The sequence below is a fragment of the Eleutherodactylus coqui genome, chromosome 5 (genome assembly GCF_035609145.1).
Source record: "Eleutherodactylus coqui strain aEleCoq1 chromosome 5, aEleCoq1.hap1, whole genome shotgun sequence".
Classification (NCBI taxonomy): domain Eukaryota; kingdom Metazoa; phylum Chordata; class Amphibia; order Anura; family Eleutherodactylidae; genus Eleutherodactylus; species Eleutherodactylus coqui.
Genome location: NC_089841.1, coordinates 234,630,196 through 234,643,705, shown reverse-complemented (window position 1 = coordinate 234,643,705; position 13,510 = coordinate 234,630,196). Strand labels below are relative to the sequence as shown.

Sequence of the window (13,510 nt, the reverse complement as noted above, 5' to 3'; positions counted from 1 at the left end):
TATATTGATTGGAGAACAAAACAGCTTGGATTCCCAACGGAAGAGAACAAAAGAATGATGCAAACGGCAGAGATTCTCCTGCAGCTGACTGCGGGCATCATCCAGGATGTGAGCGCTGATAACAAGCGTTCCAACAGTGATGCTGTAGCCTCTGAGTGGCTGCAGTGGTCACCTGACTTCTGGAGGGCTGTACACCAAGAAGCCAGCATCGGGGCCGTAGGAGCCACTGAGCTGCACCCACGACAACCGTGGATGCTCTTTTTTTATTTTCTCCCGAGCCCAGCTGTTGGCAGAATCTTTTTTGGAGTGCTAAATCCCTTTAAGCATTTGTGCCTGCTTGGAATATACTTCCTTTATAGAAGGCCAACAATGGGAAAGCTTAAAATATGCCTTAGGCCGCATGTACACGGCACCCGCTTTCTTGATTATTAGCTGTACTACGGATGGTCCGCACGGTTCGCCGTTGGACATGCGTGGTACAGTTTTTTTTTTAAACTCCTGCTTCTCCCGCGGAATAAGCATCCCGTCCGCAATGTCAATTGTGGACGGGCCGCGGGTCGGACATCTTCCATTGACTTCAATGGAAGCTGTCCATGTGGACACCGCAGAAAAGAGGAGCATGCTGCAATTTTTTTTTATCCGTGAGCGCAAACCGCAATTGGTTTCCGCTCGTGTGCATGAGCAATCACTTTTGCATAGCATGCTGTGGGCGGTATTTGCTGCGGAGTCCGGAGGCGGTCACCTGGCTGAGACCCCAAAAGCATGCAATAAAGTCCCAGCCACATGGCGAAACCTCTGCAGAGATGCGAATGGACGACGCCAAAAAAGAGAGCAGTGAACAGCCATATGATTGGCGCAGTACATGACAGTTCGCTTTAAGAAAATTGTTCGAAATTATGATTATTTTTCAGAGCGCACTTTTGCCATCGGCACCTTATGTTTTGTACGTGCTATTTTGTAAGAAACACCAAAAATCAACAGTGTAGATACAGCAACTGCCATGCAGACGTAGTCCGCGCGAACACAATGTTACAACGTCCTGCCTAACAACACTGCCTCGAGTGCCATTGCACAGGACAGCTATTTCCTGGCCTATGCTCAGACTTAGAGATGGGCCTCATATTACTACAGGACTGACTTCCGAAAGGGTTTCTGTATCACTTAGGGTAGCAGTAAGTACATTTCCCAGAAGGAATAGCAATGTCTGTAAAATGTCTGTTATTGGACCCTCTTAAAATCCGCTTTTTATGAGTTATCTTTGAAGCGGTGTTTTTGGTAGTGTAATCATTTTTACCTTTTCCCTTCTTTTTAAGAAGCCCAAAGCCTTTCAAAGAATGGAATTCCCATCCCTAGCCGCAGACTATATTCACATGTGCGTAAGTGTGAATATATTGGCTAAGCTCTGGCACTCTTGTTAGTGACTTAGAAAAAAAACACCTTTTTCTTGGTTCTGGACGAGCGACTTTAATATCCCCGTTGAACCTCCCCGCTCTACGGAGGAACAGTAGCTCGGACTTTTTCCGCAAAGCCAAATCCTTCTGTCTGATGGCGCTCGCTCTCAAGGAGCTGCAAACATTCCATAGCCGTAAAAGCGTGTTACAAGCAGGTGATTCCACGCGGTGCATATGGCGAAATACGAAAAAAAGAAAAGACCCACATACGAGTTTCAAAATGTTTATTTTCCATGGACAGCTGGACGCCATGTCTGTAACCTCATTTAACACGTTTCACTCCATCGACGTGGTTGCTGAACCGGAACAGGTCACTTCCAGTAATCATACCGCTGCTCTTGTTTGCTCAGCGGCTCAGTTCAGCAGGAATTAGAAGTAAATTACAGCATGTTTGTAACTTTCACAATAGTTGAGAAGTGAAATCCACCCAAGCGCGGCTCGTAAGCCTAATATTAGGAGTGTTTGATTTTATGTTCCTTTTTTTTTCCTGCCGATTCAGCGGAGTTTTACAGCAGGGTGTCTTTTTGCTTTTTTTTTGTCCAAATATTACAAGAAATGCATTACTGGATGTCAGATTGCTTCCCGCAACAGCAGCCTCGTATTTCATGCACATTTAACCCCTTAAGAGTGAATGCCCACAGACGGATTTGCATCGCATTTCCTGTGGCGGAAATCCGTGTGTGAATTCCACAGTGGCATTCAGCTATCTGCCTGCCAATTCACACATGCAGATTTCTACTGCGAACGTGGAAAAAAATCGCGGTATGTTCTATTTTACCGCAGATTTACGTTATGGGAGGGCTCTATTGATATCAAGGAATGGAGACCATTGAAAAATGTGATCACTCGCTGGAACTTTTTTTGTTTTGAATCGCGGTACTCCCGCGGTGTGAATCCATGGGTGTGCTCCGCATCGCTCGTGGCCAGGAGCCCTGAAAGGTCTTCTGTCATTAAAAAAGAAAAATTCTATACTTACCTATTTCTTCTCCATCAGTCTACTTAGCAGATCTTCATTTCACCTATCTTCTCCACTCTCCTGCAGTCCCGGGGGGGTCACCTCACCTCCAGCTGGCTGATTCTTCTGTTTTCTGTGAAGTTCTGTACATTTACAGGCAGTCTTCTTTCTGCCACCCAATGTACTTTATGTCACAGTTCACAGGCCAGCAGAGGGAGTGCTGAGCTACTGCAGAGATTGCTCATGTGAGCTGCCTCGGCAATAGATCAGAAGTCCTTCCTGGACAGTGAATGCTACAGCACAGGGACCTGAGCTTCACTGACCTGCAGGAAGAAAAATGTGAGGAATGCAGCCTTCATAACAAACCGGCCAGCGTGCAGTGAGGTGACCCCGGGGCAGTGCAGAAGCTCATCCAGGAGAAAATGTGGTAAGGAGACTGGGGAGGAAGAGGCGAGTATAGATTTTTTTTTTTTTTTAATAACAAAACTCCTTTAGGGACCAAGCGCTGTAAGTATAAAGAGATTCGTCCTGGGCTTTAATCCTGACTGGTAGCAGGAAGTACAGCGCAGGATTAAAGCCTCTGCTCCTGCAATTAATGAGGAGTCGGTCGGGTCTTCGGCTGTCAGACACAGCAGAGGACCCGGAGGAGAAGGGAGAAGCGGTTTTTAACCCCTCTTGCCTTCTCCTTTCCCAGGTACATAGCACTCAATGAGCGCTATGTACTAAAAAGTGGAAGTGGATGTGTTACTTCCAATAAAAATGGGGGCCCTATTCCCATCCTTTATTTTAGTGTAAATATACAAATGTAAAAAAATACAACTTTTAAATTAAAAAATAAATCTTTTTTTTGTTTAGCTTTTTACCCCCCAAAAAAATAAAAAAAAATGACAAAAAAAAGTCAGTGGGAAAAAAAATTAAAAAGTAACTCTATATGTCACGCAAAAAAAATGTATCAAAAATATTTTTGGTAGCTGAAGGAAAAAAATAAGTCTGTGAACCCATGACATGGGTAAAATCCCCAAAAATTGTACGTTTTTTTTGAGGACCAAAACAACTTGGTCCATAAGGGGTTAAGGAAAAAGACAATGAAATTTAGAAAGATGTGTTCCTTTACTGTACATAATAAAACCTGTTTCACAAATGTGTAGAATAAAGGTTGTTTCACATCTGCGGCAGGAGATCTCCTTGGCCGAACGGCTCCGTCCCAGGATGAAACCGAACAGCGACGACGGACCCCATTGACTATAATTGGGTCTGTTTGGCTTCTGCTCAGCTGCCCGACTTTTTCTTCCGGTATATTGAGCCGACCGGAGGTTCCACCGTTGATGGAAACCGGCTTAACAACACTATTTTGGTGCTCTCAGATATTCATCTATTAGCATTTACACTTTGCTCTGTAAATCTCCACTTTTTTCTATAGTACATCAGTTTGTCTTATCTCATCTTAAGCCTGTTTACATGTATGTTGTGGATAATGTCCATAACGGAAATGATAACGCTGCGCAGATTTACCGCACAACCCACATATCATATTAACTTAGAATGAACTCTGGTTCCATCGTGGTTTCCATAATTTTGACAGCAAGAATTGCTCTGCACGCTGGCTTTTTTTTTTTTACATTAAACCTGATGACAACCGCATAGCTTAAAGGGGTTGTCCCGCGGCGAAAGCAAAATTTATTTTTTCACTTACCCCCGCATTCTGCCCTGTTAAAAAGAAAGCATAGTTTAGTTTTTAAAAATGGCATTGCGCTTACCTGCATCAGCGTCTGCAGCTTCTTCTTTTCTTCTTTTAAAGATGGTGCCGCTGGTCTTCTCCCACGGTGCACCGCGGGTCTTCTCCCATGGTGCACCGCGGGTCTTCTCCCATGGTGCACCGTGGATTTTCTTCTCTTTCCTTGCGTTCCATTGCCGATTCCAGCCTCCTGATTGGCTGGAATCAGCACACGTGACGGGGCGGAGCTACGATGACAACACGGTGACCAGCTCTCCGGCACGAGCGGCCCCATTCACCAGTCAGAAGACCGGACTGCGCAAGCGCGTCTAAAAACGCCAGAGGACAGCGAAATTAGATGGCACCATGGCGACGGGGACGCTAGCAACGGAGCAGGTAAGTGAATAACTTCTGTATGGCTCATATTTAATGCACGATGTATATTACAAAGTGCATTAATATGGCCATACAGAAGTGTATAACTTGCTGCCGCGGGACAACCCCTTTAACTATATAGTAATGTTGTAATGTAGTGATTTGCAGGCACAAAAGTGCACTTTTTGAGAATGGAGTGTAGACCTGGCTACTTTATTAACATCATAAGACCCCCTGCAGCCCAGCTCAGTGCACAATGCATTTAAAAGGTTACTTTTGTTTCAAAACACTTATGTTAATATGATAGCCAACATGATAACTAGGAAAATTGTACTTCACTTTGTATACCAAACTGATGTTTTCAGCTTAAAAGGGGGAAGGGACTTGTTATAGTCAACCTTGAGCTGGCTACCTGAACCATGTGGGGATTGAACCTGCAACTTTCAGGTCATGAGCGAGAGCTTAGGACTGCATACTGCAGCCTTAAGACTCTGTAACACACCAGGCTTGAAAAATTGCTCCAAAGTGCTGACCACTAGGGGTTGCCTTTTCTTTTAATAAGTTGTCCACTGCCTGTTGTTAAGTGATGCCCGTCTTTAGTAATAGACTATTTACAGGAAATGGTGTGCAGGGCTTACCTAGGATAAGGTAGCTCTGTGTAGTATATACAGCCTGTTCATCCGGCTTTCCTTAGCTGCTACACTCTAAGCCTCGAAGTGACCATTAGTCCTGATAAAATCCTGCCCTTCTACAAGCGCGCAATAATGTATCTGTTATGCTTGTACCAATATTGCAGCTCTTACATGATCGTCCTATGATCACTACTGAACTACTGCATCTACCGTGGTAGCAGATATCATTGTGCTCTCGCTGATAACACCACTCTGTGGGGCTCAGATCAATTGGTAGGAGTTGCTGGCAGTCGTTAACAAGTATTACTACTTTAGGCCTCTTTCACACGAATGCTGCGACTTTTGGCCGGCACTGCGGCCGGAAATCGCATGGACATGTAAGGGCCGCGAGCAAGTCACGGCTAAATCTCGTGTTTTCTCGTCCATTCATATGGCCGGGTGTGGCGTATCTATGCTGCAGCCTAGAATTCCTTTGGTCAGGAGAAATCTACTGAAATGCTTCTACTGGCTCAATAGAGCCAGCTGACATGGTTTAGCAGTGCTAGCCACTGCTAAACTCCCTCCCCCTCCCTTTGCCATAGAAGCCTATGGGAGCCGCCAGCTGGTCATGGCCGAAAGATAGGGCATCTTTTTTTAACCGCGTCAAAACATCGGCTGGCGTATTTGGCTGCCAATGTCCTAACTTCACCGGCTGGACGTTTTTACGCAGCTAATAATCGCCAATGTGAATGAATGTATTGGAACCCAATGCCTCACAGGGTCGTTATGTTTTATGGCAGCTAAATTAGCCACGTAAAAACGCTTGTGTGAATAAGGCCTTTCTCTTTCATCCATGTCTGTCCACATGTTCTGTCCATTCAGTGAGGAGAGGCTCAGATCATGGCAGCGCTCCCATTGGTCGAATGTAGTAGGCGCCTAAGGGAAAGGAAAGGGTGGCATGTATAGTCATGGCAAAACTCTCAGGCAGGTTACCTCCTACTGAAAATGAGTGGCTGCATTATAACATGCAGTTCTGGGGCACTTTTTCAGGAAAACAACAGAGAAATGCGGCACAAATCACATTACTAGACATTCTGAGGCACAAGGGCCACAAGCCCACGTATTTATTTCAGTATTTCATGCAATTACATTAAATTCATTATTACATACATATTTGTGTATACTGATGTGCTCTCTGATTGGCCAGTGATGATCATGGGAGCTGCTCTGGCCAATCAAAGAGCTGATGTAGTGCATTGGCGATCTGAAGGTGGGTTTACACGGGATGAATGTCAGGCAAACGATGCCCGACACTCGTCCATGTGTGTCCTCGCTCCCGTGCTCCTGCATGGGAGCTAGTATCGCTGGCTCGCTCACAGAGCGGCCAGCAGGGGGCGGGGTGGCTGCAGGAGATTTCTCTCCTCATGCTCCCCTGCCCCTCGCCATTGACATAACTCAGCGGCCGTTCAGTACTGAATGGCTGCTGCTTACACTGAGCGATCAGCTGATTGTCCATCATTTATGCAGCATAAACAATGGACAATGAGCTGATCACTGATCGCTCTGTGTAAATAGCGGCTGTTCAGTACTGAACGACCGCTATGTTAAGGCAATGGAGAGGGCCGGGGGAGCGCGAAGAGAAAAATCTCCTGCAGCCATCCCGCTGTGAGCCAGCGATTCTAGCTCCTGTGCATGGGGCACGGGAGCTAGTTTTTGCAGGGACGAGGGTGGGGCATCGTTTGCCCCACAGTCATCCTGTCTAAAAGGCCCTTAACACAACCAATATACTATGCAAATAAGGTAGTCTGAAGATTGTGTCAGCCATCTTGGAAGGCTGAAAACAGGACCTTGAACCAGCGAATCAGAGAAAAACAACAGCAGGTAGTATACCCCCCTCCTATTCTGATCCTAGGGCAGAATATTCTCCCAAAGTCCCAGGATCACTTTAAGATCCATCAGCAGCGGCTATCCTGATTGTTAATGAGTTCCAGGTTTTAACAAGTTTTTTTGCTACCCTGCACAAAAACAATAAAAAGCAATATAAACTCAAAATTATGCGAAAGCAAAATATATGACAATATATAAGTAAAATACTACAATTTTATTGGCTGACTGCATACTGTAGACAGAAGTGGAGCTTCACATAATTGTGTTCATGCATTGGATGACTCTTATGGAGCAGCTTGTCCTTATTAGCTTGTTCCAGCTTTGGAAAGTATAAAGATATCATAAGACATTTGGAATAAATACTTAGTACAGAGCAGTGGGAGAAGAAACTGTCGATTAACAATCCACCTGCACTTGTTTGGAGATGCTATAAAACTTTTTATATTCTGAGAGGGATTTCATGTGAATTTTTTTTCGGTTCTGTTATGCTGGCCGTGAATCAAATTTTCATGTTGAGTATTGTGAAATAATTAGGACAAATATAGGGAAAATAGTCTATAAAAACAGGACGGTATATCTGCAGTCTACATATTAGAACTTATAGACTGTGTGGCCACCTTTACATGCAATTTAATAAGCCAGACCGTTGTTGAACCACTAGTGGATCGGATTTATACTAGGGAATTATGAAAAAGAAGAAAATACTATAGACACAGTGTAGAACTGAAGAGAATGGAAAAGAAGAATCTACTATAGACAGAGGCGTGGCTAACGGCTCGTGGGCATGGATGCAAAAGTTAAGTACTTTACATCATGGGTCTCCTGAAGGGGGTCTGTCATTAGAAAAAAAGATTCTATACTTACCTATTCCTCCCCATCAGTCTTCTTACTGCATCTTCTCCTTGACGATCTTCTCCTGGCTCCTGCAGTCCCTGAAGTCACATCAACTCCAACCAGCCAATTCTTCTTCTTCCTGTTATATAGTGTCCATTCTCTGCATTCTGCTTCCTGCAGGTCAGTGTACCTGGTCACTAGTGACGTAGCGTTCCCTGCCTAGCAGAGGCGTGGCTAACGGCTCGTGGGCATGGATGCAAAAGTTGAGTACTTTACATCATGGGTCTCTTGAAGGGTGTCTGTCATTAGAAAAAAAGATTCTATACTTACCTATTCCTCCCCATCAGTCTTCTTACTGCATCTTCTCCTTGACGATCTTCTCCTGGCTCCTGCAGTCCCTGAAGTCACATCAACTCCAACCAGCCAATTCTTCTTCTTCCTGTTATATAGTGTCCATTCTCTGCATTCTGCTTCCTGCAGGTGAGTGTACCCAGTCACTAGTGACGTAGCGTTCCCTGCCTAGCAGGGAATGCCGAATCCTATGCCAGGCTATTGCCAGGACTGCACATGTGCACTGTCTCTCCGTGAGTGTTCATATACTATTGCCGCGAGACAGCTCACATGCGCAGTCTCGGTAATAGCCCGGCATAGGATTTGGCATGCCTTGCTAGGCAGGGAACACTACGCCACTAGTGACATAGCCTACACTGACCTGCAGGAAGGAAACTGCCAAGAATGTATGTAACGTCACAGGAAGAAGAGGATCCGGCTGGCTCACGGTAAGATGAACCGGGGGACTGCAGGAGCCAAGAGAAGATTAACGGGGAGAAGATGCGGTAAGAAGGCTGTCTGGGGAGGAATAGGTAAGTATTGATTTTTTTTTTCTAATGACAGAACCCCTTTAAGAAGCCCATTGATGCAACAGTAGCAGCCAGGAACATTACTAGAATCTTAAAAGATTAGGCAGAGGCAAAATATAGGGGGCCCCAATGCAAAATCTGTAACGTGGCCCCTCCACCATCCATGTGCTAGTGGTGTTTTCTTATATGATAGAGAGGCTATTAGGCCCCCTCAGGCTACAGGGCCCGGTAGTAACTTCTACCTCTGCACCCCCTATAGCTACGCCCCTGACTATAGACCCTGGGGTTCAGAAATGGTGAAAAGAAGAATATATTGTAGATATAGGGGTGAGAATTCCTCTTCAATAATCTTTTTGTTCTGAGTACAACTAGACCAGTAAGACTATTCAAGGTCACTTTATTGTTTCTACTGTCTCGAGAGATGAAACTGGATCGTCTTACACATAACCTTTCACCTTGCAGAGGTAGCAACCAGAAGGAACTAGTTAGCTGATAGCTTCACCATTTCCCAGTGCTGTCATCAAATATCATGTAACAATTATGCCATTCTCTTCTGTATAAACATTGATGCGGCTTTCTTTGTTGGAAGCTTGAAGATTCACATAGAATGTTGTCACTTTGCGCATGATTGATGCTCCTTCCCCCTACTTGCTCTTTGTCTCACTCTTTAGTCGCCCTACTCTTTTTAATATCCTAGTTGTAAGACGTGACAAGAGTTCTCAAGAAAAACCGCTTCTAATAAGAGACGTGCCAGGACAGCGTAGCACACATGGATTAGAGGCTCATCTGGAAGAATGTCTCATGGCCATTACTCTCTTGGTGCTGAAAGGCTAGAGAGTTAAGCCAGCGCTTTGTAAAGTCTCCATTTAGACTCGAGGTGTGAGGTGACAATTGGTGTTTTTACGCATCACCCATGATACAAGCATATGCCTACCATAGGACAGTTTAACGGTTCTAACGGACTGTATATATGGCTTAATGAATTACCTATACGGAATAGGGAAAAACCTTTTGCCAGCTGATCTAATATACATTCATCACAATCCAACCTGTTAATGTGAAGGTGCCAGAAAATCACTTGATGATATAACCCTATCACTTACATAGGTTAAAAAAGAATACCTTACCTAGCAGGCTTGGTAATGCCATGGCTAAGCCAATTCATTAATCCCACCTCCACAACACAATGGCTGTGATTGATTCTTCAACCGCTGCTCAGCCAATCAAGCCATCATATTGGTTCATCGAGCGCTGCATTGATTGACTGAGCAGCACTCGAGAACCAATCCCGTAACCAGGAAGTGATCTTCTGTGGGCGGCCAAGGACTGCAAGACGTGCGGCGGAGCTACGGAGATTAGCGGGAGAAGCCTGGACCAAGCCTGCTAGGTAAGCCTCCATAAGTCATCCTCCGAAAAGAAGACCTAGTGTCTTCTTTGGGTCAAAAATTAATATAAGACAGTGTCTTATTTTCGGGGAAACTAGGTAGATAGAGATAAGGGAAGAGATATAGGGTGGTGGCAGCATTGTGGCAAGCTTTGTATTCTGCCTAAGCACAACAGACATAATTGGGCAATTATGTCAACATTTTTATGCCAATTTCTGAGCCGAATACCGCTTTTCTAAAGCACTCGCTGCATTTGTACTGCTACATATGCAAGTGTGCCTTTAAAAGTGTCTGGGCTTCAGACGCATTGACCAAGGCTAAAAAGGAATAAAACGACATTGTTTTTTAGACAACGCAGATACATCAACAGGATGCACTGCAGTACGTGGGGAAGGACCGCACAATGTACTGCGCTACGCCCCTACTTATACATCCCATCTAATTTATCTTCGAACAGCCTGCGTCTGCCCTATAGAATCAATTCTCTAATGGACATAAATCAACTCGCCTACTTTCGAGGGTAAGACTAAAATGTCTAACGATGACCATCTTAGCTTGGAAATACATTGCTTTGCTTCCACTTATTTCCTCTTTAGATAAAACTTTTTGAATAGTTGTTCATTCCATCTACTACATCTGATGATAAAAGTACCAGAATTGTCCTTTTTTTATTACAGTAACCTATAGACTCCTATGTGGTTTAAATGTATAGGTTTTGGTCAAGCACTTTGATTAAACCTCCTTGAACCCCATGGGTGGTCACATCATCAGCATCATAAATAGCGCGCTGTACAAAAGAGCTGCAAGAATATATTCTGTTTCACTCGCCACATACTAATTTGTCTGCGGATGACAAAGACACCATTCACAATGCAGACAAATCTTACTCATGTCTTTTTGGTTGTAGAACAGTTGAAAACCTTCCAGATTTCTTAAAGATTCACACAGTGCAAAAAAAGGGAAGCCAAGCTGAGGAGTTCTTGGGAATTGGATATGCATCACATGCTGCTGATAAATGTTCCCTTTTATGCCCGGTGCCAGCAATAAAAGTGGCCACAGTCTGTGTGCGTATTTATCGTGTGTTGTCAACATGTGCTCCTCGACTATTGTTGGACTCTCATTTCCCCACGACGTGCCGGATCAAGAGGCCACAGATGATGTGAATTGTGGTCCAGTCACAGCTGGAGATGTTGGCCCTCCGCGCTCTCGCCTGCGCAATGCGTTTAAGTAGAGAATATCCAAAGTTAATGAGATTTGTCCAACTTGGCTTTGCCAACACTCACAAAGCATCCGACATACCTACAGTAGGCTCCGTCACCTGAATACACACATGGTTCAGAAGGAGATTTTCATCTCTGGCCGACTGTTGAAAGGAACATAGTAGCACCGCAGCCAGTGTAAAAACGTACTTCTCCCAACTTCCCCTTCAAGTAAGTAAATATCCTGCTGATTAAAACCAAACATATAAACGTCAAGATTTCTTCTTTTTTTTTCTCGAAAGCGCACATTGCATCCTGCATTAAATTACCCCGTTAGAGATTGGTCCGTTATGAAATCTGGTGACGTTTTTAGAGGTCTGTTGGCACAAGAGTGTTTCCTTTCCGTTCAGCTTGGCTTTGGTTTATATGTGCCTTGACTGCCAAAATTAGGTGAAATATAGAAACTTTCACTCTCCCATTCGCTTTCGACCCGCTATCCCACACACTGGGGATCATTTATCTTGTGCCATGGCAGGGCTGATGCAGATTTAGCTACAGCAGTCTTGAGTTTAGTTGTGTTCCTGTACTTTAAGATTTCAGCACTCGCATATTCCGCAGTGCTCTTAATTTGCTGTTAATGTTTTTTGGCAAACGTTCCTTTTTTTTTGTTGTTTTAATTGAGACTACTGAATAACTGTTTTCCATTTTCTGAACATTGGATTTCTCTCGTTGCCATTGTGCAATAGTAAGTTTCTGTTTTCCTTAGGTATGCAAGAAGCTGTAGTGGTATGCTTGAACAAACAGACTAGATCAACGGCAATAGAAAGTCTCTGCGTGGCCAGTAGACGTCCTCCGCCACTCTTAAAGTCATGCAATGTGGAGGCTTGCCCGCCAAGGTAAGATTGCTGGAATGGATGTGTCTCATGTCATGAGATAGTTAACAGAAAATAGATTGTGCATTCTGTCTTGATTATAACAATTGTATTGTATGACCCATCTGTAGAAATGAGTCAAGGCCCATTTACACGCAAAGATAATCTTGCAAATGATTGAAAGATTTAGCGATCTTTTTGCATAAAGTGTTAATGGTCACTAATGTCCATTAACACTTTATCATCTTCATTTGCATGTAATAGGGCCTTCAGGAACTGTTTGCAGTGATTAGTCACACACCCAGCTGTGCACACAGCTGCATTGTTCTACTCAGGACTGTTGGCAGGTTACAATGTAATCTCTCAGCTCTCATGGAGAACACAGCATGCGGTCTGTGGAGAGATACTTTATCTGTCTGTGGTTGAACAATGGATTTTAAGTTCACCAACGTAACAATTATCACTCCTTTTGTGAACGAATTTTGAGCAATAATCGTTGTGTGCAAATGTGCCTTTAGAGTGCTTTCACATCTGTGGTGGGGATTCCGCTTACCTGCTCCATTAGGTTAGCAGGAAATGGGAATCCCCTTGGCCAAACAGTTCCATCCAACAGCGCTGGGTGCCACCCATTGACTCTAATAGGGTCCACCCACTTTCTGCTCCGTTGCCCTGCTTTTGGACGGAAGAAAAAGTGCTCAGTGCAGCGTTTTTCCTTCTAGGATTTTCAGCTGCATCTGTGAGGTTCCAATGCAGATGTGAAACCAGCCATAGAAACATTAATTCAGTCCTATTGTGATCTCTTTTGATAGCCCCTTTCCCCATCACTTAGTAGAGCTTGGGACTGACAAATTTAATAGCCTTTCAATGAGCAGCCAACGACTTCTCATTATGTCCAATCTTTCATTATTTAAAATGTCCCCTCTTCTTGGAGTAGTATTGGGGTACATGGTTTATCTGAGCTCCACTTCCTGAGCAATTCCTGTAAAACAAAGTATTTCTGCATGATCATGGACTGTCCTCCTGGAATTGAGTCTATAGAGGTACGACGCAACCAACACCTCGGATGAGAATTTTACTGTTCTCGATTTACAACCTGTTTTCGTATGGTCGGGGCTCGTGGATCTAGAGTACTTTATTACCAACTTTCTCCGCATAGTGCAAAAAAAACAGAAATTCAAAAGCTAACCTTTCTGCTTAAATCATAAAACATGCAGAAAATATGTGCGTAATCCACTAACAGACTTTCCTGTTATTTTAAGTGCTCAAACATTTGTAGGCTTAACAGTTTTCATCTGCTCCAAATAAACTCATGAGAACCAGCAATGGTATAAAATCTATTCAAAATGTGTTTTTTTTTATGACAAACT

The 13,510-nt window shown here is 44.0% G+C and overlaps 1 protein-coding gene across 3 annotated transcripts in view; it reads left to right on the top strand.

Annotated features, from left to right (window-relative positions):
* Positions 1–13,510, top strand: part of ADAMTSL1 (ADAMTS like 1) — a 669,103-nt gene that overhangs the window by 570,569 nt on the left and 85,024 nt on the right. For all 3 annotated transcript variants that reach the window (XM_066604352.1, XM_066604351.1, XM_066604354.1), the window contains one exon: positions 12,038–12,167. In XM_066604352.1, the coding sequence (XP_066460449.1) occupies positions 12,038–12,167 (130 nt within the window). The remainder of the gene's footprint in view (positions 1–12,037; positions 12,168–13,510) is intronic.